We start from the raw sequence: 26,254 nt of genomic DNA, 5'->3' as shown, positions 1-26,254 counted from the left end.
TAGACTGTGTAGGATATATTAAAATATCTGATTAATGTAGTTTATGTTAAAGAACAAATTATTGACTTTGTTAGCTTCCTGTTTCCTTGAGGATTGTCTCTTAATATTCCAGTTCCTGTTTTTTACATCAAGGATTAATATATTTCATCATACACGGTGGTATTCTATTTTTGAATTATAGTAAACAACAAACTTTAACACTCATGACTGAAAAATTAATTCCGATTTGCAGCGGTAGCTAGCAACCTAGTAGCTGTAAAAAGGTAATATGTAAGTTTCATCGGTATCATAGCTGTAGAGACAGCCAAAACTTAGTAAATGCCCAGGTTGCAGTGGTAGCATGCAACCTAGTAAGAGACGATCACGTCTCATAGTAAAAAATAAATAGCCCAAAACTTCTAAAACTAGAAGCAGATCAAAAATAGTAGCAAACTATTAGAACCGCATTGTTCAATACCTTCTATAAAGGAAACTAACTGTCCCTTGGCTTGAAAAACAAGGAAAATATATTGGTTCAAAAATTAAGTTACAGTAAAGAACGATCTATAGTCCATATTAACTAAAGTGTTATTAGGAATCATTATATTGTAATTAACTAGACCCTTCCTTCATATTAGTCTAATGGCGTGCTTTGTAGTTCATATACTATAGGCTATAGTTCGTTGTTTAATAAATACAAAAATCAAATGTAATATCGCATGATGTCATATATAACACAGACCTCTTTGTCTTTTTCCTGTTGCAATTCTTGTCAAAAAAAAGCATATATAAACATTGCATTTACTTATTAAGTCATATATGGTTATACAATCAATCAATACGTTTTGCAATTTTGCTGGTAACTTGAAAAAGTTTCTGAATTATTTTGACGTCTATTCCTGTTGTTATTTACCCTCTACAGATAGATTTTTTTGTCAAGTTGTGTTTGTGAGACATTCTCAGATTATTGGAATAACGCTTTTTACTTCGGTGTTTTCACTAGTGTCATCTTTTTTCTCGGGAAAATTGTCACGCCATCTTTAGTATCAAATTTCTATAACGCCATTTTTGATTTCTTATGGTTAAGAAGCATACTGGGAACTAGCAGAAGAGGTGAAGGAACTTACCGCAAGCAACCTATTGTACCCGCGGTATTAAGTTACCCGTAAATTGCAGGGGACAGTAGAGGGGGTCCCAACAGTTCCCTTGTTCCTAGGTTCCTTCACACTGTATGTATTCAGCCTTCGGTGCTGATGGCGTGGACCGCTGGAATGCTCGTTTATTGTCCTCTTCTGAATTTTGTCGAAAATAGTATCGAAAAAGGCTTTTCTGCAGATCTTATGAAGAAACATATGTCTGAATTTTTCACACTCGCCCAGGTTTCTGATACAAGGAAGAAAATCTTCCAGTTCTTCCACCCTGGGGAAATTCAGCCTAAGAGAGTGGGTACAAATCCGTTTATTAATAGTGCGTCCGATATTATCGATACTATTGCAGAGTATGATGCTGATGATGTTGGTCTGCCAGTCTTTGTTATCCGACACCCTAGTGAAGTACCACTTATTCCTGTCGATGCTTTTTGTGCGTTGAGTTGCCGTGTAAACTCCTGTTTGTCCGAGCTACGCTCTTTGTCTGCGTGTTTGAGAACTCTCCTGCCTGGAACAATTGGATGTCCTCCGTCGTTAATGCAAGAATGTAATGTCTCTTCAAACCCGTCCTATGCTGTTATTCCAAAAACCCACCTACTGACCTCAAAGATCCTATTGAGTGCAAAGAGACCCTTGATACCCTGGATTGTCATGATGGTATCGTAAGTGTGAGATCTGATCCTGTCAAGAAAAGGTGGGTAGTCCATAAGCGAGACAAACACTCAGCCGTCTCTCTCGCCGCCGCTGCAGTTAGTAAGCTAAATGTATCCAATCATGTCCTTAATCAAAAAGTGCTTGGTATTGTGAGTAATATCCCTGTTGTTGTTCAAAAATCAGAACTTATTAGTATGATTCCCGGTCTCGTTGATGCAACTAAAATTGGAAGTTCCGGATCCTTCCGCCTTGAATTTCTAGACGATGCTGCCTTAAATAAAACTATAGACGAAGGTTTGTGTTTGGGGTACGAGCTTTTTAAAATTAGACGTTTTCAAAAACTACTTCCTAGATATTACTATTGTCAATCGACAAACCACATTGTCGTAAATCGCCTACTCCCATCGACTAGTTAAAAGTGTCCACGTTGTGCTGCTGGACATTATATCACACGTGATAATCCTTGTACTGAAAGCCCGAATTGCCCCAACTGCGGGGGAAACTATGTTTCATATAGTCTCGGATGACCCGAGTTAAAAAAAAGCTCTGAGTAATGGTAAAAAATGATGGCTTGGGGCAATAGATTTTGCTGCGTTTCATTTAATATTAACAAAACCAAGGACCAAGATTGTCTTATTGAATAGCTTCTAGATTAAGATATAGTTTTTCTACAGAAAAATTTTCCAACTAAAGCCAATAAGGATACTCTTAAACGTTCACCTACCCACCACACGTTTGTACGTGAAGCTAAAAAAACGCGCAGTCGACCCTCTGGGGGCATTGCAACTTTAGTTCGCCTCGCTAAGAAACCTGAGCTTATTTCTTCTGATCATAATTTACTGGCAATAAAATGCGGTAATATAGTCCTCATCAATGTTTATATGCCTTGCAATCGCAAGAACATTTCTTCCCTATCTGTCTTCGTGGGTTCTTGTAAGTGACTCAGGAAACTTCTGCTAAGAGTGACCAATCAGGGATTAAACTGGATTAGGGCTGGTGATATTAATGCCAATCTTCTGTCCCAATCTGAAAGAAGTGACCTGTTCTTTGATTCTTTGCCTAGTGGCAATCAATTAGTCAATAAAGATAAACAATTCACCTACATTCATAACCGTGATGGTTCTAGATCAAACCTTGATCATATTATAGTTTCAAGGGGATCTCTCGTGGCTCCTCCTGTCATTGTTTTGGATGATTAAATTGAGGATGATCATTTGCCTTTAACTTGTGAAATTGAGTCAACTGCTCTACTTGCTTATAACCGTTTTTCTTACTATAATAAATGGTTTGATAAGCCAAATTGGAAACGAGTAAATTCTGAAGTTTATTTGTATGTTCTTTGCTCGTTATTGTCAATCCTGTAAGTACCTTTTCACCTTTTACAAACCTCTGTAAGGTCACCGACAGCTAAGATTGATTTAAATTGTTACTATTACCAGATCGTGCATTGTTTGAAGTCAGCTGCTTCAGTTTCAGTTCCTGTTGGACGTGTTAGATTTGGCACCAGAAAACTGTTATGGAATGTGTGTCCAGATGTGAAAAAAGCTAAGCACCGCGCAAGGTTTTGGCTTCGCCTTTGGATTGCTTGTGATCAGCCTAAGTCTGATAAAGTATTTAAAATTAAGCAAATTTCGAAACATCAGTTTAGACCTTCTTTGCGTCAAGCCCACCTAACTGGTTTTGATGGTCCCTCGGATCGGAAGTCTTGGTCCAATGTAATAAATAGCAGCAAGTGTGTGCCTGCTACCGTTTCGATTATCAAAATCAGTGATTTTGTTGCTCATTTTACTCGTGTTTTTTCAACATTTAATCATTCTATCCAGTCCATGTTTTCTTCCTTAATGCATAGTACTGTTCCTCGAGTTCTTCGGCAAGTACATATATTGTCAATATCTAGTGATGATATCTATCGGGCTTTTAAGAATGTTAAGAAATCAAGTGCTCCTGATATGGATGGTCTGTGTTACAATCACTTCACCATTAATTGTCCATTAATATTAACACACATTCAGCTCCTATTCCAGATGTGTTTAGACCAGTCGTTAGTTCCAGATAGTTTTCTTTCGGGAATTGTAACATCAGTTCTGAAAAAAGACGCAGATCAGTGTTCCAGTTATCGACCAATTACAGTGTCCTGTTTCATGAACAAGCTGTTAGAGTATGTCGTATTGCCTGAAGTTTTGACTAAATGTAATTTTTCTGATTATTGAGTTTGGTTCAAAGCCGGTTTTGGTTGTTCTCAAGCCCATCATATACTTGGTCAGTTGCTATTCTCGACAAAAATGTAAAAAAGGGCAATTTATTTTTGCTCGGTTGATATCTCCGGCGCTTTTGACAATGTTGTATATTCGCAAGCGCTTCACTGCTTAGTTAAAGCAGGAGTTATTTCTTCTGTAGTAAAAGTTCTTCAATATTGGTATTCCAATTCGTTGGTTTGGTTAAAATGGATGTCTGATATATCCGAGCCTATCTCAGTAAAGAAGGGAGTCAGACAAGGTGGTGTACTGTCTCCATATATTTTTATAGCTGTGCTTTTGGACTGTTTACGAATGCTGTCTCCTACTGTGTTTTTAGAAAATACTGCTGTTAGTCACATTGCCTATGCTAGCTAGTCATACTAGGTGAGGCCTAATAAATAACCTAAATGTTCTGATTAATGTTTTGAGTATAATTGGGCTTTCTGTAAATGCTTCAAAATGCGAGTTTCTGTGTTTTAATACTTCTCACCCTGCTCCTTCTTTACATGTGGGTACAATGCTGCTCAAGTGTGTCTCAAAGCTGAAATGGCTTGGTATTACTTTTTCTGATACACTTTCGACTACACGCTCGTCTCTGGTTGCTAGTGCTCTGCAGTGTATTCGATTCTCATATGGTAAATTTTCACCTAATAGAGAGAGGAACAGCCTCCGAGGCTTATGTAAACTTTACCATAGTTTTTGTTCTCCTGCAATTCTTTTTCTTTCCGGTTTGCAGCCTCTAATGCGCAAAAAAGACCGTCTTCAACTATGGAGAAGCTTTTTTAAATATTGTAAATTCTTGCTATATTTGCAAAGGTGGTACAGAAATCACAAGATTATTTCTCATTTTGGACTTATCGACCCTCTAGTGCTGGTTGACAACATCGCTAAGGATCTGAGAACCAATACTCCAAGGAAGATATGTGCCAGTGAACCCCTCACTCATTTTATTTCCAGATTAGTGTTTCTATGGATATTGTTAAGTTATTTATCTTGTGTTTTCGTTATTATATTCCTTGTGGATAATATTATTTTGTTTTTCTTTTTTTTACTCCGCAGTTATTTTACATTGCGGGTTACAAATAAACTTACTTACTTACTTACTAATACCTTTGTATTTTTTAAACATATTGTAAACAGTGACCTTTTCAATGTGATTATATGTAACTTATTTTTCATTAGTCTCCGATGGTACACTGGTAAGTATGCTAGTGGTTAGGATATTTTTGTTAGTGGTTAGTGGTTAGGTGGTTTAGTTAGGTGGTTAGTGGTTTAGTATAGTGATTAGTGGTTATGTTAATTATTTTTGCAGTTTACATAACAAATTTAGTGATTCTGAACTGAAAACAAAAGTAAAAATAAATTTGTTTTTTTCTTTTGAAATATAGAATAATAATATAGAGATATGTAACTTACGGGTTAAGCCAAAAAGTGTGGTTCCAGGCTAAAGTTATAAATTTGAAGTGAGAAATTTTTTTTTTATTTAAATTAACAGAAATTACTCTAGTTTCAATTCATAAATCAAATTTTTAGTTAAAACCCCTAAAATAATTACTGCATTTTGCATACGCTTTTTTATAATATTAAAAATAACACTTTTCACTACAGGGTTATAGAAAAGACAGTTTTTTGTAAGAAATTGATTCTTGTACTTATGTATTTCTTACATTATCATTTTTTCGACAGATAAGCGTGTATGGATATTGTATTCATTTTCTCGCCATATATGGTTATAACCTTTACTACGATTATAATGTCATTCGTCAAGCTTGTTATAACGTCATTCGTCAAGCTTGTACACGAAAATACAGTTTCTTTTTTTCAAATTGATTCTCTTTTAAAAACTATTTATTCTTAATTATAAAATGCACTAGATGTACTTATTTCCTTTAAAATGAGGCATTATACAGCTTTTCATGGTTTTCCAGTGCCTAGCTAGCAGAGGAAAAACAATGGAAACCAAAAAATGCCGTATATGCATAATATCGGGGTTTCAGCCACTTTTCTTGATTTTCAAGCCAATATATTTCCCTTGTTGTTCAAGTAAAAGGACAGTAAGTTTCTCATATAGGGATTTCGTACAAGGTGTTTCTAACAGTTTACTTTTTGTTTTGGTATGAAAATTTTTTTTGGAGTTTTATTCTATTTAAGTTTTTACTAGGAGGTGTGGTCGTCTCTTAATAGGTTGCTAGCTACCGCTGCAACCCGGATTAAACATAATTATACTAACACCAAAAATCACCTCACCGTACATTATTATATCAAACTGAACCTGAATGAACTTGGTTCACACTACGGCACTACTACTCCTCCTGCACACCACCTCAGCGCCAATGATAGAACATAGACTGAAAATATGTATGGGAACTAAGAAGAATTATACAAACAAGTCCCAAAAATTGTTTAGTTTTCATCTGAAGGCTCAGTGAGGCTTAGACAATTAGATAATTAAAACCTACTCCTTTTGGTTTTTAGCCCCCGCCCTACACAAAGATCCACTACTCCTCCTTAATAAAAGACTGCTACATCATGATGCAAATCACTTCAGTTAAAATAATGATTAAATAAACTCTATAAAGATTCTTATGCAATAAGAAGGGTAGTGTAGCCGTAACGTAGGAACCAAACCAGGGCTATGGAACAGGGGGATGTACATAAGCCTAAGGCTGTGGCTGCGTTTGAGCAAAAAACAAATTTCAAGGTTACTCCTGCTGGACTCTTTATTCAAACGACTGAGAGATTCCTTGCAGCATTCTTGTGGATATTTCCCACATTTTTCCATGGAAAAAACTTGCCCGACAATTTGATCCCCGCTGAAAAGGAAATTATTCCCAAAATCTTCTCCTCACTGAAAGTTCCCCAAGACAATCCCTCCCCCATGTATACGAAAAATTTCCATATGTTTCCCCATAACAAATACTATCTGGTAGAAATATATATAAAATCCTCAGGGCCGTAGCCAGACGTTTGACCTTAGCGTAGAAACCAAACCAGAGCTGTGGAACATGGGCATTTACATGAGCCTATTGCTGTGCCTGCTTTCGAGCAAAACACAAATTACAAGGTTACTCCTGTCGTAATTTTTATTCATAAGACTGAAAGGTTTCTTGCTGCCGCCCAGGATGGCTTTGTTGATCTTTCTGGAGGAAGAAGAGCGATTTTCAAAGTAAAATGTCCTCTCACGGCTAAAGACATTTTAATGATGGACTGGCTGAAGAGAAATAGAAGTGTTTTCCTTGTTAATAAAAACAGCGTCCATTTAAAGAGGAACCATAATTATTTTTATCGAGTTCAGATGCAGCTGGAACGTTGTGAGCTTGGCCCAGGATTTTTCGTTGTTTACTTTGGCAAAGGAGATATCCACGTTGATAAAATTGACCGCGAAAAACTTTCTGCAACAAAAAATGTTTCCAATTTCAATCAATTTAAATTTCAATAAAGAAACAGAAAAAATTACATAAGAGGTGGCTGGTTAGCTGTTTTTTAAATTATCCATAAGAATAACATAGCCGAATTTTAACTGGTAGGGGATTCTAGATGGAGGCACAACATAAGACTGGATTGAAATCTGACCTTGTGGTTTTGGTTTTATGAATGAAAATATCCATGTTATTTGTGAGAGAAAAAGAAACACAAGATTCAATGCATAATTCAGAATTTAAAAGATATAATTATTTGAGGAAATTAGGGAGGAGTCCATGAAAATACTTAATAATGAAACAAGAGGAAAGAAAGATGCATGAGGATTGACCATCCAATAAATTATGCTGAGCTGGTCTGTCACTTCAGATACTAATTTAATTGCTTTGTTATATATTTTTAAAATAGGAAAGGTAAATGAAGAGAATATTGATAGCCATACTGTTCGACAGTAGTACATATAAGGTTGAATGAGAGAGTGAAAGAGGAGCTTTATTATTGAACCAGGGAAGCGATGACGAAGCTTCCAAAGAGCTCCTAGGTTTCTGGAGAGCTTTTGTTTCACGAGAGCACAGTGATGTTTGAAAGAAAGATTTTCATCCAATAAAATATCAAGCAATTGAACAAGTCTATCAGGGGGACGAGTTATAACACCATGAGTGGTAGAAATAGTTCGAACCAAAGGACAGAAGTACCTGATCAGGAAAAAATAAGAGGACAAGATTTAGCTAGATTTAGGGCAAAGAGATTTGCATCAGACCAAGCAAAGATTATTTCTAGAACACAATACAATTTCTTAATAAGGGAAGAATCTTTAATTTCTGTACCCAAGAGTACTATCATCTGAAAATACAAATAACACTGGATCTAAAGCTGCGTCACTAAGTAGAACAAAATTGTGGTCACAAATACTAAAGCAACTTCGTTTCGTTTGTTCCGATACAGCAATAAAAAGATTATTGATGAATATAAGAAATAAATCAGGTCCTAGTATAGACCTTTGAGGCACACCAAAATCCACTTGGAATTGATCTGGAAGCTTAGGGTCAATACTGATAGACCTTTCAGATAAATAAGTCTTAAACCAATGATAACTGATTCCCCATATCCCTTTGTGCTCCATTTTGGAGAGTAGGATAGTATGTGATATGCTGTCAAACGCTTTTCTGACATTAAGGAAAATTGCAGCTGGAATTCTACCCTCATCAAGTACCTTGCAAATGAACTTCAGCAGGACCATGCAAGCATGTTCTGTTGAGGGTTTAGGGCGAAAACCAAACTGATTGTAATGGAAAAATAGTTTTTTTTATCAACAAACAACAAAAGTCTAGAGTACGTACATTTTTCAAAAAATTTAGTAAAGGCTGATAAAAAAGAAATTGCTCAATAATTAGAAGGATCTTATCTAGAACCACCCTTATGGAGAACAACTAATCTGTTTGATTGTAGGGCACTAGAAAAAGTTCCATTCAAAAATGATAAGTTAACAAGAATGGTGAGAGGAGACAGAATAGAGGGTAAAATAAACTTTAAAGCCTTGGCAGGAATTTGGTCAGGTCCACAAGAGAAAGATCTTATTAGCTTAGAGATGACTCTCTGAACTTCAAACTTGGAAACTGGATCCAAAATCCATCAATCTTTGACAAGAAGGACCGATGTACTTTCTAAGTCACTGGTAGGAGAAGCACAACCCAAAATATCTTCAGAAATTAATTTTTCCAATGGATGCAAAGTAAGAGCGAAATTCATTTATTATGAACTTACTATTAATTATCTCTCCCCCCCTTAGAAATTCATTTATTTGGCAAGTTATTTCTTTTGGAATTGGGATGAAGAACTGTGTTTATATTTTGCCAGGTTTTCTTGATATTCTTGCCACATTTAGAGAGCTTCTGGAAGTATTAAATATACTTTGATTTACGAATTAAGGAACTCAATAAATTTCTATATTTTTTATACCTTTCAAGATGATGATGAGAGTTACAGAATTTGAATGCCTTCCACAAGTAAGTCTTTCTTTTTGTACTCTTAAAAAAAACTGAAGTCATCCAAGGTGCACGAGAAACTGAACGCTTGGAGCTTTTAGAATCTGAGGTTACGCAGCAACTATCAGCAAAGGTCTGTTTGACCAGATCATAAAATTGATTGAAAAGACTAGCAACAGATTGACTTGAAATGGTGAGAAACTCCCAGGAAGTATCAGACAATCAAAATTTAAACTGTTCAAGTTGATGCTGTTGGTAACGGACTGCTAAATTGAAAGGAGTGGAAGGAACTGAAGGTAGAACAGATATTGAACAATTTGTAATACATGGAAAGTGGTCCGAGATGTCAAATATGAAAACAAAGCTCGAATTAGGCATAAAACTAAAAAAAATATTGTCGATTAATGTGACAGATGTGTCAGAAACTCTAGTAGGAATGGTGATGCAAGGAAACACATTAAAGGATAAAGCAGAGGATAAAAGTCATAAGAAGTTGCAAGCGAAGTTTTTAACAGCTGAATATTGAAGTCTCTTAAAAGGAAAATTTCAAAATTACTTCTGCATATTCCAGACATAACCTTGTCAAAAATTCCTAGAAAAGAAGGTATTAACCCACTTGGTGGGTGGTATATTTCTCTAATAATAGTTTTCTTGTTGTCAATAAAACTTTCTATGAAAACAGACTCGAAAACTCCCTCCAAATGCTTACACAGATCACAACGTGAAGTACAATCCAGGTAATCAGCAATACAAAATGGTAAGCCACCTTTTTTTCTCTCCAACCCTATTTACAAACTCCAAGTTATACCCGCAAATCTCTAAAAGCATATTATTGCCCTTGTGGAGAAATATGTCATAGAGTCCATTAATCTGAGGAGAGGAATTATCTATGAGAAACTTCCAATTATTTAGAAAAGAATGAAGTCCTTGAATGTTTAAATGATGAACCGATAAATTGATACCAGAATTTACATTTTTGGTCATGTTATTCCTATAGACACAATTAGCAGTAGAATTACTAGTCAAAGAAGAGATATTAGGTGGGGTCCCAGATGAGTCGTCAGTTAAATTTATAACATTTAAAGGTGTCAACTAAAGCAATTTAAATTGAATAGGAATAGAGTTATCAAAACTAGAGTGATCATTATCAACAGCTGTCATTTATATGAAGCGGATGTAATAAAAATCTGGATATAGTTAAAGAGGAATGTGCAGAAAAAGGAAGAATGCACAGATAATTAATAGAAAAATTACTCGTGCATTGACCAAAGAGTAGAATCATCGTATGAAAGAAAATAAAATCATTAGTATTGTTAAACACAGTTAGGTAGCACATAGCTATCATGCCAAGAAGTTTGAAAGAAAAACATAAAAACGGAAAAGACAAAAAGAAAGAGGGAGTATTTAGTAGCCTATAGTTGGTCCATCGCATACAGACAAGAATTTAAACAGAAAATAGAAAAAAGAAAACTGGTTGGTAGGCAGGTAGAAGGGAAAAAAGCAACATTTTGGGGAAAAAGTTGAAAAGAAAGAGACAATGAAGTAAAAACAATATTAAACATATAAGGAACATATAGCAAACATGGAAAGAACATGCAGAACACATTCAAAAGATATGGCGAGAACTGACCGAAAAAATAGCCAGAAATATATCAATAATACAACGCAGCTGCGTGAACAAAAACAAAATATGGACAGACAAATGGCAAGCAAACAACAAGAAGAATGAAAAATAAAGCACTGAGAACTACAATAAGCATGATTAATGTTGAAACTGGCAGAAACAGAGGCTCCAGCACAATCAATATCAACTTTAGTCGCTATCTTACGGGGACTGGTATGATCAGTTTTGATAAATATGCTGCCGTCTACTGTCCTCAAGCCTAGTTTACTCTTAGCATAGGAAAGAAGATTAAGTCTATTCTTAGTCAGGGATTCATTTACTGAAATTCGCGTACCCTTCAAGTTCCATCTATTTTTCAAAATGGTTCATCGAAGCTTCAGGTTGCAGAAAGTAACGACGATTGGACGAACGGTAGGGTTAGTTTTATAACCAATCTTGCGGGTTGAGATAATGTCATTAACTATTAGTGGACTTCCCGGGAATATCGAGCTAGAAAACTCAAGAAATTTATTTTCTGTTTTTTCCGGGATCGAAACGTCCTCGTCAAGTCGAAACACCATAATCTGATTATTTAGAGAACTCTGTTCAATAGTGTCATTCTGAAAAATTAATTTTTACTGAAGGTTCATTATAGGAGTCTGAATTTCTTTACTCGTCGAGTTTACATTAAGCTGCTTTTGTGCTGGCTTTCAATTTCAGCTAACTTTGTTTTAACCATTAATGCACAGACAGGCTGTTATAGATATTATTCCTAATTCCTTCAATGACTACGTCACTTAGACTGCCCGGGTGAGACTGCAAAAAGATAGCTTTCGAAATTTCGTCACTAATTCTAAGTTCCATGTCTTTTTCAATACGTGCGAACCATAGATCAGACTATCCTTTTAGTTCATTCAGGTGGTTTATGATTACAATAATATGCTCTTCCATACTCTCTTCAGAGAGCTTAATTTCGCTGTCTGAACGTGTTTTGCGAGGACGCATTAGTCCTCTTTTCTATCTACTGGCCACCTGTGCCAACAATCACTATACCATGGTTAGTTACTTACAGGGTAGGCACAAACACGGCCATTGGACTCAACTAGAAATTATGCAGCATCAGAGAAGAAGGATTTTATATGACACTAATAGATGCTTGGGGTGACGCGAAAAGTGGAAAAAAAAACAAAAGAAGATTGGGAAGCTCAATTCCGTTAAATAGTGGTATGCACACAATTAACGAGGATTATCAATATTTTCAGCAAATAATCACAAACTTTCATTACATTCAAATGATTATTTTTTTTAGCTTTTATAGTTACAAGTTTAAATGATGATACTGTATTTTCTTACTGTCCACTGCATTCACTGGATAATTTTGAATAGATCATTATTTCGTAATGCTTTATACAGATAATTGCTCTAGCTCATTAACTTTCTCAAACAAACAACAGCTCCCTGTGTATGAAGAGACCAAACAGAGATGACTCAAAATCTAGTAATATTCAACACCTCTGACAACTTGTGAAACATTTAATGTTCGGCACTACAATTTGTCATACAAGAATACTAATAACTGAATTTGCTTACTGTTCATAGGATCACAGTATCCATATTAATCATAGGCTTGGTCCTAGAGTTAAAGTATTGGCAAATAAATTTGACTTTTATCCACCTTAGTAATTTATTAGCTTTCACTTCTTTGCTCCATAGATTTTATATGGATGCTATGCTACCTGAAATTGAATTCAAAGCGCCATAGAATTTAAATGGAAGCTAAGTTACCTGAAATTGTTAACGAAAGATTGGCATGTAATATGGCGATCTGTAAGCCATTCCTGGGCAAGTTGGCGGATAAATAAAGCCCTCACATATTCATGTTAAGCTAGGTATGTTAGTTTCTAGGTGAATTTATAGTTATGTATGTAAGTACTCTATATTTTACTCAAATAAATATTTCTTAGCAATCCTTGCCAACAAAATTCAGGTTAGGTTAAGACCCTAGTAGGGTTTCCTCCAAACTTACAATCATTTTACATGTTCATATATTTATAGTGTCCCAGATAATCCCACAGTTATTTTTCAAAGCTAATTAAAAAATTTTTAACGATTGCCACTGGTAAACCCAGAGAAAAACTTGGTTTCGAATTTGACTTTCAACTAAAATCTTTAAGTTGTTTATGTATTTATTGTGTCCAAATAATTCCCCTCTCCACTACCCAAATAAAATACTTTTTAATTCGATTTTCAATGATATTTTGCAGTTGTTTATGCATTAACACTTTTTGGGTTAATGCCCCCCCCCCCCTTCTGGACGATTCTTTCTCTAGATAGTTTCCGCTTGAAAAATTACCCCTGAGTATAAAATTTCAAAATTCATTCTCGTGTACTTTTTTTCTACCGTCAAGGTGCGGATGCATTAGTAAACACAAACATCCTTTCACTGATTCATTAGCAAGTGTCAACTTTTCTTACTGGTTAATCTCCATATTCTTGATTGATCTTAATAAATAAGCTCCCTGGAGAGGTTGCTAATAAAAGATTTGTCCTTGGACAAATTCATCGGAGACAAAGACTATAAATCAAGTATGGTAATAAGTTCTATGTACCATATCACCTTAAGGAATTCTGCTGTGAATTTAAATACTCCTTCCTGATTATCCTTCGGAAAACCATAAATTTTTATAGGACTTGTTTTCTCTATGTAGTCTAGTTGCTTAGTCAAAGGTTTGTGCAAATTTGGAAATAAGTGTGACGGTTGGTCCACAGGGGCAGTTTGATGTACTCTTTCGAATGAGACTGAGATACGAGCGATCCGACTACCCTAAGAAGAGAAAACAGGGGGGTAAAAGTCACCCAAAAGCGGTAAAAGCGAAAAAAATCTTTTCCCTATTTTAGCTTGATATTTGGTGTGTATACTCAGAATTAGACAGACATTGAAGCTAAATGATGGTAAAGGTGCTTGGAGTGTCCCACCATCAATGAGAGGCAAATTTGTATTTACCTATTTAAAATTGGAATTTGGTTTGTTTATTCAATCTCATATAGTCACTGGTTTAATGTCATGGTGAAAGTGCAGAGGATGTCATGGGTGGGGGGAAACGGGGGAAATATTTCCCCCGGGGGAAAACTAAAGAAAGGAAATTTCTGATCTGATGTGTCTAAGTTTCTTCTCTCCATTTCAGGAGGCATTCTCAAGATTGAGTTGTACAGTATTACATCCTAAATCCTGGATAGAGGAAAGAGGGAAAACTGGGGGGCGGGGGAGGGCAAGGGAAAATGTAAAACTGAGTTTCATCTCAATTTTGGCTGCAGCAGTTACGATGACTCTACTAGAAGTAGGTGGCAAACACTTGACGAAGGAAACCAGGGATGACAGCTGTGACGCTCAAAATACGATTGCTCCCCCCCGGTTTTCCCTCCCTTAAAAGTCAAAAGCACTACTATAACTTTCGCTTAAAGATATGACTTTAATCATTGAAGAAAGAAATGAAAAAAGGTAAAAATTAGAAGAAAAAAAGGGGTACGCAATTGATGCCCTGGTTCAGCAGCCTATTCGTTGCTGGCGTCAGATCTGTAGCACCCTCCATTACAGGCACACAGATCAGTGCATGGTAGGGAAGCCTTCATGCACTTGCATGGTGGCTTTGAAGGCTTTCTTGCAGCCACATTTAACCAGTTTTTGCACGCCTTGGAAGCGTCGTGTAGCGTCATCCAGACAGGATGCCACTCATCATTTATGAGCTTCCATCTAACTTCGGAGGGGGAAGGAGTATTTTAAATGGGGTTGGCTGCTCTTCCCCAAATTTGGCCAGCCTGAAAGTGTGCACGTCTAGTTTTCTGAACAAGGGCGTCAGATGTTGGTGGGATATGGTCAATCTGCAGCCCTTGGCAAAAAGCGCTCTTCTCACTTTATCAAGACCCTAGACTTTGCTTGTCCCCTCAGAGTCTAAAGCTACAAATCTCTCCAGTAGCTTTCACGTTCGTGGTCTCGTAGCAGTTAACGAAGACGACAAATCCAAAAACGTCAGTTTCATCGGAATCACTTTTCCAGACATCAAAGGCTTTCTTCTTTCCAATACCACAAAAGGAAGATACTGTATCGCAGCCTGTAATCGCGTGGAAACCAGGCAAAGCTTTTGACTTTTGGGGGCCAAGCCTTTGATTAATTTCTTGAGCTGGGATGATTTTGCGCTGCTGCTTCACACCAAAGTCCATCCTGAGCTCAAAAAGTGGGACGTATGAGCAAGCGGTCAAAGCTAGCACGATTACATTTATCTACGGTTCGTATCATGAATTGTTGGTGATCAGACAGGTAGCAGTGATGAACGTGGAGGATAATTCGCGTATCTGCCTCTTTATGATCGCAAGGAACCAAATCATCTCGAGCAGCTGACACCGAAGGCACAACATCTGAATCCTTTGTGCTGTAAACTTCTTTTTCAAACAAATCCATGCTTGCTAAGCGGTCTGCTAACAGGAAGAACAGTTGTTCTTTGTTTTCTTTGGTACGAAGGAATGTAGCCCAGTTCCCAAGGATAGGAGTCTATTTTCTTAGGCTGACTCACTGTCCGAAACTTCTCCTTTTTCTTTCTCCTTTCTTCAAGCTGCTTTATAACGTCAATGTGACTGACCGTCTCTAGTTGGCAATGAATGTACGGTAGAAAAACTGTGTCTGCGTAATCTTTGAAAAATTTGCAAGAACTGGGTGCAAGCATATGAACCAAGGTTGATCCATCGAATGCTTTTGCACTGACTCGAGGAATAGTAGTTGGTATGTCCAGCAATGCATCTAAACAAGTTGTAAGGTCATATTTTGCTGTTTTCCTCGGAAGTCCACTGTTGGACAGTGCAGGGGGAGTAGGCTGGTTTTCGTGCTTAAAAAACTTGTCCATGTTGCCGTCACGAGACGGGCAGGTAATATAAAATCTACCGAACAAAGAACAACTGTTTTTTAGACTAGAAATCCCTTGTTTTGCCTTTGACGGTTTCTTGGCTATCACACTTGTGAATAGTGGTAGGTTATCTTTCTTAATAACATCTGTGACTGGCGTGGAGCATGTTGTCTGTCGCTCTTTTGTAAACTTGTTATATTGGTCGAGTCCAATTTTGTGTGCGTTCCTGGCACTGTGTACTATGTTAATGGGCATGACCTTCCTCATTTCAAGGGTAAAAAGGTTGTTTTCTGATTCAGCAAAGGGATTTCCCTTTCCTTCAATGAATTGAAAAAAGTCCTTAACATGGCACATAAATCGCACCTGTAATTTTGGTGTGTCCTCATGATGCTTCAAAAGAAGGGTTTGTGAAACTTTCTTCATACTCCTCAACGGCCCTTTGAACATCGGGACCTGATGTGATCCATCGAAGCATGGGATCTGGGTTTTCGGTGAGTCCAATGAAACCAGCTGTTCCTTTCATTTTTTCGTTCATCTGTTCATGCGCTTGATCCGTTGCCATGGAATAAAAAGTATGTTTTGCCATTTGATCTGTGAAGTTTCCTTTCATAAACTCACAAAATACAGCTAAGTTCTGGGCAAGGAGGGCAATCATGTCTCGGACGTGCACCGTCAGCCATCTGGCGTAGTTCGTGCGGTCTAGAGTGAGCACTGAGTTCTTTTAGTGATTCACACCATTCATCGAAAGATAGCACCTCATTGTCACTCTCTTCATTCTCAGCAGCATACTCATCCTATGGTCGGTGCCCAAGGATATGAAGGACTTAAGCAGTTACTTGGTGAGCGTAACACGCTCACCAAAATATGTTCGTAGTCAACCCCAAATATGATCTATTACCATCCAATACTAGGGCATATTTGCCCAAAATATGGAGAAAATATGTACGCAGTAAACCGAAGAAATACAAGAAACATATGAAGAAGGCAACAACAATCTTCAGAAGATTACCTAGCAAACGAGTCAAACAAGTCAGAAAACCAGTGTAAGTTTGCAGGAAACTTGAAACAGTGTTTTCAACACCAAAAACGGATTTGGCACTCCCTCGCATCACCCTTCATTTCAAGCCCTTACTTTATAGCCGTTAACCTATTGGTACCTGAACTGAATTACAGTATTTCCCTATCCCAAAATGAGCCAGGTCAATAAGGCCTATTATCCACCTGAACCGGAGTAAGCAACGCTCGTTGTCAGTAAAGAACCTAACGTACACAACTAGGATTTCCGTAGATCTGGACTTTCAAATGTCAAAAGTACTAAGCAAAAACTCTATGGAAGTCTAATTTTTCAGCACAGATAGTGCCAAGCTTTTTCTTCAAGGTGAGGTCAATGTGGCACAGCACCCATATCTGAGTAAATTGATAAAATAACAATTAGGTCGATCTAGTAGGGCAAACACTTACCTTTTAATCGTATTATCCGGTTCAGGTCTGTCTACATACTAAACGATGAATTATTCATCGACTCAGTTTTTCGGTTCATCGACTGTTAAACCGAGGAGCAACTGTCGTCACAAATATGGGTGAACGGAGAAAAAGCAGTAATATTTCTGGCATTGTAAGTAATTCTTTCGGAATTTTTAAGGATACTGGAAATTTTTTTAAGAAAAAGATAAAAATCGAAGCTCTTCGTGACCATTTTCACTCCCCTTACGGCTTCCCTCCCTGTAAGTTACTAAGGTACTCCGATAATTTTTCATTACTTTCTTCTTCTTTTCCTTTCTAACATCCGAGACTAAAAACAGAATGTCGAGTTAAAAATGGCAAACCCATTTCCCCATTCTGGTTTAATTTCAGCCTCCCCCCGCAGGGTGGTGGAACAATCCAAGCACTTTTCCCATGACTTCCCTTCAGTTTCTATTTAATAAAAAATATACTCACCAAATATCAAGCTGAAAGAGGCAAAAAGAAACCTTTCATATTTCCCCCTTAGGGTGGTCGGATTGATTTGTCCCAGTCTCATTCAAAAGAGAACATCAAACTGCATACGTGGACCAAGTTTCATACTTTTTTGCAAATTTGCACGAACCATCCTGTTTTGTGCACTAAGTGACTAGACTAATGGAAAGTGAGTAAGAATCTTCATGTTTATTTTATTTACTTCCATGTTGAACTCCGCTAAAATAATGGGCTCCTTTACTCCATTGCAATTCTGAATTTAACCAATTTGAAAAAAAAATCCTCTTTTAAATTACCACTATAAATCTATTCCTCAATTTATTTGATTGCATTGAAGTAATTTTTGGGAAGGTTTTAAGTCTTTGATTGGATTATTCATTTTAATTTATACAAGTTTTGAGTTTGTTTATTCACAGACGGCAATTTTGTTTGTTTTTAGTTTGAACTTTTATATAACTGGATTTCTTCTTGTCTTTGATATTAATGTGGCTCTTTATATTTCTTGCAGAAGTTTCTTATTTTCGAATCTTTTTTTTATTGTTTATAGGAGATATAAATCACACTATTTATAAGGCTATACTTAGTCCATGTTCATTCTGATGAGCTTCACAAGACTGATCGAAACAAGTTTACTGTGAATGTATACATTTAGACCTCTTAGCCATGAGACTAGCTCCTTGATTTCAAGCCTTAGAACTTACCTGATTTTCAGTATCTCCTGTATGCCATAGGGAGTTTCTCATCATTTCACCAGGACCCGTATTGGATTTTACCAGTTTAAGTTGTATGCCACGTTCAGCAACAGCAGGGAAAGGGTTTGAATGCCAATACCTCTGTGTGTTTTTCTTCCACATCACAGTATAAAATTGAGAATTGTTCTGATAACTACAAAAATAATTTTAATTTATTGATAATGGATCCGATCACCTGAATATTATTTATGCTCGTTTAAGATTTTAAAATGGCTTTACACTTTTTTTGAAGACCTCTTAGCTCGGAGATTTTTTTTTTTTTGCTTGTCTTTTATATAATTTAATGGTATGTAATGATACAAGCAACCAATGTAAAATAACACAAAATAGTGGAACAAGTAGCGTAGGATAGTATTGATATATAGACTCCAAGCCAAAAGTCACTAAAATTAATATCTGTTTATAATCATTATGAATAATTCCTATTATGGATGTTTTAATATCAAGGACTTTTATATTCCCCCAAAAAAAGTTTTGAGCATAACTACGTATAGCCTACGCTCGAAAAAAAACTATAGGAAGAATGTGCACTCATTGTTCTGCTTAAAACCCTTGAAATATTTGAACTGTTATTTGTTCTGGCAGGTTAACTGAGAGCAAATTAAACCCTATTAATATAATTAAATATAAAGCAGTAAGTGTAACATAGCAAAGAAATCTTACTGTTTTATTGTTATTTGTCCATAACAATAAGAAACACAAACCAAAAAATGAAAATTTACATTTTTTGAGAAAAATACTTAGTTAAAACAAAGTTCTGAAGGAATTGTTACTGGAGTTCTATCCTCCAACCCTTTGATTATTGCATTTCAAAATGATACTGAAGATGATTGGGTTTGGGATTCCGACACAGATGAAGAATCCAGTGCTTATCATTGTGGCAGAATCCAATGCTCATCATGTCTCTGTTAAAAAAACAAAACAACAAAGGCTCGGCGATATGTATTTCATGACAACAAAAGACGAGCCAAGGCAAAAGTTAATGATTCAATAACAAAAAAGCAGCAAATTATGACTTTCAATATTTAATAAAAGCTCCAAAAGGTGATATCATAGGCAGTACAATAGGGCTGCCTAATTAAAGAGTGAAGTGGGCACATAGTACTATTTATGTTTTTTCTGACCAAGGCACCTCGTAGGAAAATAGATGTCGTAGAAAATTCAAAAAGAGCTTATTTGATTGAAAATTAAAAGTTCTAGTGCTCTTTGTAATTGTCAAAAGTGATTGAGGAGCAGCTAGTCCCCCTTCCCTCACGTCTTCTTTTCCCCAAATGCTTCATATAGAAACTCTGAGATAGCCATTTCGGTTAAAATAGATCCAAAGATATAATAGCCTTTAGGGTCAAGATAATATCCCCTCTCAAGTCTGGGGGAAAAGGTTGTAAGTTATACCCCGGAAGAAAATAAGCTCTTTATGGGAAGGGTGGTTGTATAAACCACAGAGAAGCCTATTTTAATGGAATTTGATAGTTCTAGCTCCTTTTTAAGAGTAAAAAATTATTAGAGGGCAAGTTACCACCCCTTCTTGACGCCTCCTTTTCCTCAGAATAATGTGATCAAAATTGTGAGATAGCTTTTTTATTCCAAATAGTCAAAAGATGTTATAACAATGCATCCAGGTTGACATAACCCCCCAGAGCCTAGGGGCAAAGGTTGTAAGTAATGCCACGGGTGTCAATAAGGCTTTTATTGAATGAGTGGTCGTAAAATCTTCAAAGAGGGCTCATTTGACTGAACATCTGAAGTTATAGTGCTCTTTTGAAAGTTCAAAAGTGATTTAAAGGTAAACAGCCCCCCTTACCTACCCATCATATCCTGAAATACACCCAATCAAAACTTTGAGACTGATAATTTGTTAAAAACATCAACAACAAGAAGAACAAATAGGAATTCTTTTCGTAAGACAGTGGAAATATTTTTGAATAATTGTTCTTCTTCTATTTTTCTCTTTGTTTTGATGTTTGTAATGGAAAGGCAGAGTGGTATTCGTCTCTATTTACGTCTTGCTATTTCTTTCAGCAACGTTTAAAGGTCCCCTTTGTTTTTTGGAGCACCTGCGCTTCCCAGCCATACTTTCAATTCCCCTCAGTTTAATCATCAGAATGATCTGTGCCTCTACTGTGCTTCTTAGGGCTATATATATATAGGACTATATATTCGGACTATATATATATATATTAGGACTATATATATATAGATCGCAACCCTGCTTAGCTTCTGATTTAATACAAGACCAACTACAAACCTTATTTCTTACATTATCTTTTGCAAAGTTAATGTCGTACATAGGAATCTAAATCTAAAAAGTATCATTATGCTAAGTATTTTCTTCCAACAGAAATCATGATCTATTCCCCTATAGTTACCACTCTCGCTCTTATCTCGTTATTATAGAGGGGATCAATAGGAGTTTTCCTGAAATAACCAAGTACTTTTCTTTTTAAAAATCATATTCACAATCTTCATTAACCTATCTCTATCCTCACAGCCACCTTGTTGAAGAAAAAAAACAACTTATTTATCACACCATCAGCACTCATTTACCACATCATTACTTTGTATTAATTTTAGTATTGTCAATGATTCTTCCTACGAAAAAAATCCTTACAGGCATCATGTTTTAAAAAAACAGCATTTCGTGAGAAATAAGTCCGAAAATAATATAAAACTTGACAAGAAAACAATATGAGTCAAATAATCAAATTTTTACTTTAAGCTGTAATGGACATTTTCTTATGGATAAAATTTTTAGGGTCACTTCCGTTTAAATCACATATTCCCCGACCTTTTACATAGTCTATAGCTAAGTTTTACCTCATTAGAACGGGGGGGTGGTGGTGCATTTTTTTATGGTAAGAATATGGTATTTAGGGATAGTTCTCAATAAGAAATAATTATACCACAATTTCTTTAATTATTTTAATCTTATCTCAGAATTAGCCTTCATATAGGGTTACAAATTGTTCAAGCATTAGAGGGTGTAAAGGTATGCCTAAATATTTAAACAAGTTTAGTTGGATATCCCGAATTTGACCAGAACATATTTTCAGTAAAATTCTCTTTGCCTAACTAACAGCTTTGCAAGACCGTAAAAAGATCTTAAAACTGCAGTTTAAAATATTCCGCCGACTGAAAATATTACAGAGGTGAAGGGACCTGAATAATAATTGTTAGGGGAGTGCTAGGTGAATTGACGATAAAGGGTGATGTGACAAATACAACTATCAGATAAAAAAAGAAAAGAACTTGAATTTTACATACTGGATGAAAAAAAATTTAAATGGTAAGAATTCCTGGCAAAAATATTAATTCCTTCAATATATTATGCGTTCAATCATTAAGTATTAAACATTAATGCAGTATGTCTAAAACAAAAAATAGTAAAAGAAAAAAAAATTTAAACTTATGACTCGGCTTTCAAAACATTTCTCCCTCTTTAGAAGTTCAATTTAAAATCCCAAAATCCAGCTGTGCGTCCCATTAAACCACTTCAAGTATAATTCTTAGCTAATTTTGTCAAGAGTGTCTTGACCACAAATGACACAAATGCAAGAATATTAAAGCATTTGGAACACTGCATTCAAAATAGTTTTATCTAAATCCAGGAAAATGACACTTTTGTGAAAATATGAAGAACCGTCTATACTTAAATTGTATTGGCCTGGTTTTTATGCAAAGCAACACAGGAAGCGAAAATTAACGAACAAAAGAGTAGTAAAAAATTATGGTATGCAAAGTAATGCTTGCTAGGGATAGTCACTAGGGGTGACACCATGATTGAATGATTTTCGAAGAAATTTTTGGGTCGGGGAACCGAATTTTTTTTTTTGGGGGGGGGGGGGAGACTCATAGATTTGGGGGGAAACCCCTTAAAATTTGGTGATAGTGGAGGGCCTGAGCCCATCAACCATCACCGTGGCCATCGCTCTATGTTCAGTGTTGCCAAGTTTTGAAGAAATAATCCTTCGGTGATTGCCCAATCTTTCAAATTCAGTACGATGTTGCTGTATTTTGTCTCCTATAATCTAAAGAACTATTAAAAATACTTTAACAAAATTATTTCAGAGCAGAGGAGATTCTAAGGGGTTAAATACTATTTTTAAAAGATGTGCTTGACTAGTAGCTCATTTTAAAGCCCTTTCTTCTCTTATTCATAATATATACGTCTTATCGCTTTTAAAAGTCTCAAATTCAATTTAGTTCCTAAATAAAGTTGTTCTAAGAAATTGAAAATCCTTGTCTTACAAAAAAGCTTTCGATTGCATTGCTTTGGCTTATTATGCCTTATACAGTGCTTTTATGAATTGAAAAATAATAGCCCTTAGATTTTTCATGAAATTCAATATTTTTTTCAGACTACAGCACTTTGTGACTTTCTTATTTAATCAGGGCGATTTTCTTATAGCCTTATGTTTAAAATTCTATCTATAAGGTCAAAGAATGAGAAAAAGGTTCCTATTCTTGTCAAACCGTGGAATGCTGTCATCAGACAAATGAGTGGTTTCAAATTAACTGTCAATCGCAACAAACTGGAGCACAATTACAATTGTGCTCCAGGAGATTCTAAAGGGTCAGACACTATTTTTGGGACTAAACCAAATCTGCTTGACTAGTGGCTTGACCGCGTCTTGACTAGTGCTTGACCGCGTTTAAAAGTCTTGAATTCAATTTAGTCCCCAAATAAAATTTTTCTAAGAATGTCAAAATCCTTGTCTTACAAAAAAGCGTTAGATGGTCTTACTTTGGATTGTTATGCCCTATACAGTGTTTTTATGATGTGAAAAATAATAGCCCTTAGATTTGTCATAAAATTCAATATTTTCTTCATTACTACAACTCTTTGTGACTTTCTTAGTTAACCAGGGCATTTTCTTATCGCCCTAGTCTTAAAATTCCATCTGTAAGGTCAAAGAATGAGAAAAAGGTTCTTATTCTTGTCAAAACGTACTGCGCTATCATCAGACAGATGAGATGTTTCAAATGAACTTCGGCAAATCGGAGCACAATAACAATTGGCTAACAGCAGAGGAGATTCTAAGGGGTCAGACACTATTTTTGGGATTAAACCAAATCTGCTTGACTAGTAACTCATTTTAAACCCATTTTTTCTCTGATTCTTAATATATACGTCTTATCGCGGTTAAAAGTCTTGGATTCAATTTAGCTCCTAAATAAAATTTTTCTAAGAATGTCAAAATCCTTGTCTTACAGAAAAGCTTCGATGGCCTTGCTTTGGCTTATTATGCCCCATACAGTATTTTTATGAAGCGAAAAACAATAGCTCTTAGGTTTGTCATAAAATTCAATATTTTCTTCATTGCTATAAGTCTTTGTGACTTTCTTAGTTCACCATGGCAATTTTCTTATCGCCCTAGTCTTAAAATTCCATCTATAAGGTTAAAGAACGAGAAAAAGATTCCTATTCTTGTAAAAACATGGAGTGCTATCATCAGACAGATGAGAAATTTCAAATAAGCTGTCACTTGCCACAAATCGGAGCAAACCCAAATTGGCTCATAGCAGAGGAGATTCCAAGGGGTTAGACACTATTGTTTGAGAATAAACCTTATCTGCTTGACTAGTAGCTCATTTTAAAGCCCTTTTTTCTCTGATTTATAATATATATGTATTACAGCGTTTAAAAGAATTGAATTCAATTTAATTCCCAAATAAAATTGTTGATGAACTGTCTGTGTTGTGAGATGTTTCAAATGAACTGTCAATCGCCGCAAATCGGAACACAATCACAATTGGCTAACAACAGAGGAGATTCTAAGGGGTCAGACACTATTTTTTGGGATTAAACCAAATCTGCTTGACAGTAGAGATGCCTTATTGACTCCGGGGGGGGCGCCCCCTATATGGGCACAGAACCACGTGGTTTATGGTTTTTGTCAGTGAGAATGAAAAAACAGTAACTTTGTCACATTTATGTCTGTTTTCTTGGATGGTTATGTGTGTCGGTCGATTTATTTGATGTTTTTCAGGGATGGTTATGGATGATTTATGGTTTTTGTCAGTGAGAATGAAAAAACAGTATTTTTCTCACTTGAAAAACATGAATTTTGTCACATTCATGGATGTTTTTATGGTTTTTGTCAGTGAGAATGAAAAAACAGGAACTTTCTCACATTTATGTCTGGTTTATGGTTTTTGTCAGTGAGAATGGATAAACAGGAACTTTCTCACTTGCATGGATAATTGAGTCATTAATCAAATCGTTTCCGGGCAAGGTTAATGAATGTCTGACAGATGACGTCAAGTTAATTAATGTCTTTGATGTATTTCCAAAGAGAATGTTTCCGAGGCAAAGTTTAGATCACACATGACAGATGATGTCATGATTGATTGATTGACATGAAAGGGGAATTAATTTGTTGTTTCTAAAGAGAATTGATTTGACACGAAAGGGAATTAATTTGTTGTTTCTAAAGAGAACTGTCTCCAATCGAATGTTTAGATCTTAGCGATGAAGAGATTGATTCACGAAAGGGTTTCCAAATAATTTGAAATGTATCAGCGCAGACATGCCAAACAAAAGGAACACGCTAAAATTACGTTTAGGGATTATTTGGGCGAAACCGTTTCAGTCATTTCATGGAATTATTTCGGCGAAACAGTTAGAGACATTTTAAAAGATGATTTAAAAGATGATTTTAGAAGAGGATTTGAGGGTGAAACTCTGTGGTCGTTATAAAACACAAGTTCCATTTGAACAGTGTTGTGAGGTCCTCTACCCCAACCCCAAAGGGTTCTAATCCCCCTACCCCAACCCCGAAGGAAGCCCCCGGTGCTCAAAGGTCCCCCAAGCTCCCAAAGGGCCCCCAGACCGCCAAAGGCCCTCCCCCTGTCCTCAAAGGTCCCCCAGGCTTCCAGAGGGCCCCCGGACCCCCAAAGGGCCCCCCAAACCCCCAAAGGCCCATCGGACTCCCAAAAGACCACTGGGCTCCCAAAGGGCCCCCCGGACCCCCAAAGACCCTCACCCGGTCCCCAAAGGTCCACCGGGCTCCCAAAGGACCAATCGGCCCTCAAGTGCCCCCAGACCCCCAAAGGCCCGCCCCGCGCCCCCCAAGGCCCACCGGGCGCCCAAAAGACCACCGGACTCCCAAAGGGCCCCCGGACCCCCAAAATCCCCCCAGGCTCCCAAAGGACCACCCGGCCCTAAAGGGCCCCCCCAGACCCCCAAAGGACCCCAGCACCCCAAAGGCCCCTGAGTCCCCATTTTTTAATACTTTTTTGGCTTTATTATATCTTTTCAGAACAAGTTATTTTCTTAATGTCCATCCTAAACCCATTTTACAAGTTGAAGTACCCATCCCTTTCACCCACAACTTTACTATACCGATTTTTGAATGCTCCAACACCAAGAAATACTTTTCAAAAGGCACTTCAGAACCAGTTCCTTTCTTAATGTCCCTCCTAAACCCATTTTATAAATTGAAGTACTCATCCTTTTCACCTAAAATTTTACTTTACAGCTTTTTGAATGCTCCAACACCAAGCAATACTTTTCAAAGGGCATTTCAGAACAAGTTCTTTTCTTAATTTCCCTCCTAAACCCATTTTACAAGTTTAAGTACCCAACTTTTTCACCCAGAACTATACTTCACAGCTTTTCGAATGCC

At 36.5% G+C, this 26,254-nt stretch overlaps 1 protein-coding gene across 2 annotated transcripts in view; it reads right to left on the bottom strand.

Moving 5' to 3' along the window:
- The window catches only part of LOC148949912 (cartilage oligomeric matrix protein-like), a 334,413-nt gene that overhangs the window by 34,122 nt on the left and 274,037 nt on the right, over positions 1–26,254 (bottom strand). For both annotated transcript variants that reach the window (XM_089091996.1, XM_089091995.1), the window contains exon 12: positions 18,579–18,762. In XM_089091996.1, the coding sequence (XP_088948122.1) occupies positions 18,579–18,762 (184 nt within the window). The remainder of the gene's footprint in view (positions 1–18,578; positions 18,763–26,254) is intronic.

The sequence above is a fragment of the Artemia sp. Qi Xiang Cuo genome, chromosome 7 (assembly GCF_049724085.1).
Source record: "Artemia sp. Qi Xiang Cuo chromosome 7, ASM4972408v1, whole genome shotgun sequence".
Classification (NCBI taxonomy): Eukaryota; Metazoa; Arthropoda; class Branchiopoda; order Anostraca; family Artemiidae; genus Artemia; species Artemia sp. Qi Xiang Cuo.
This window is presented reverse-complemented; position numbering and strand designations above follow the sequence as displayed.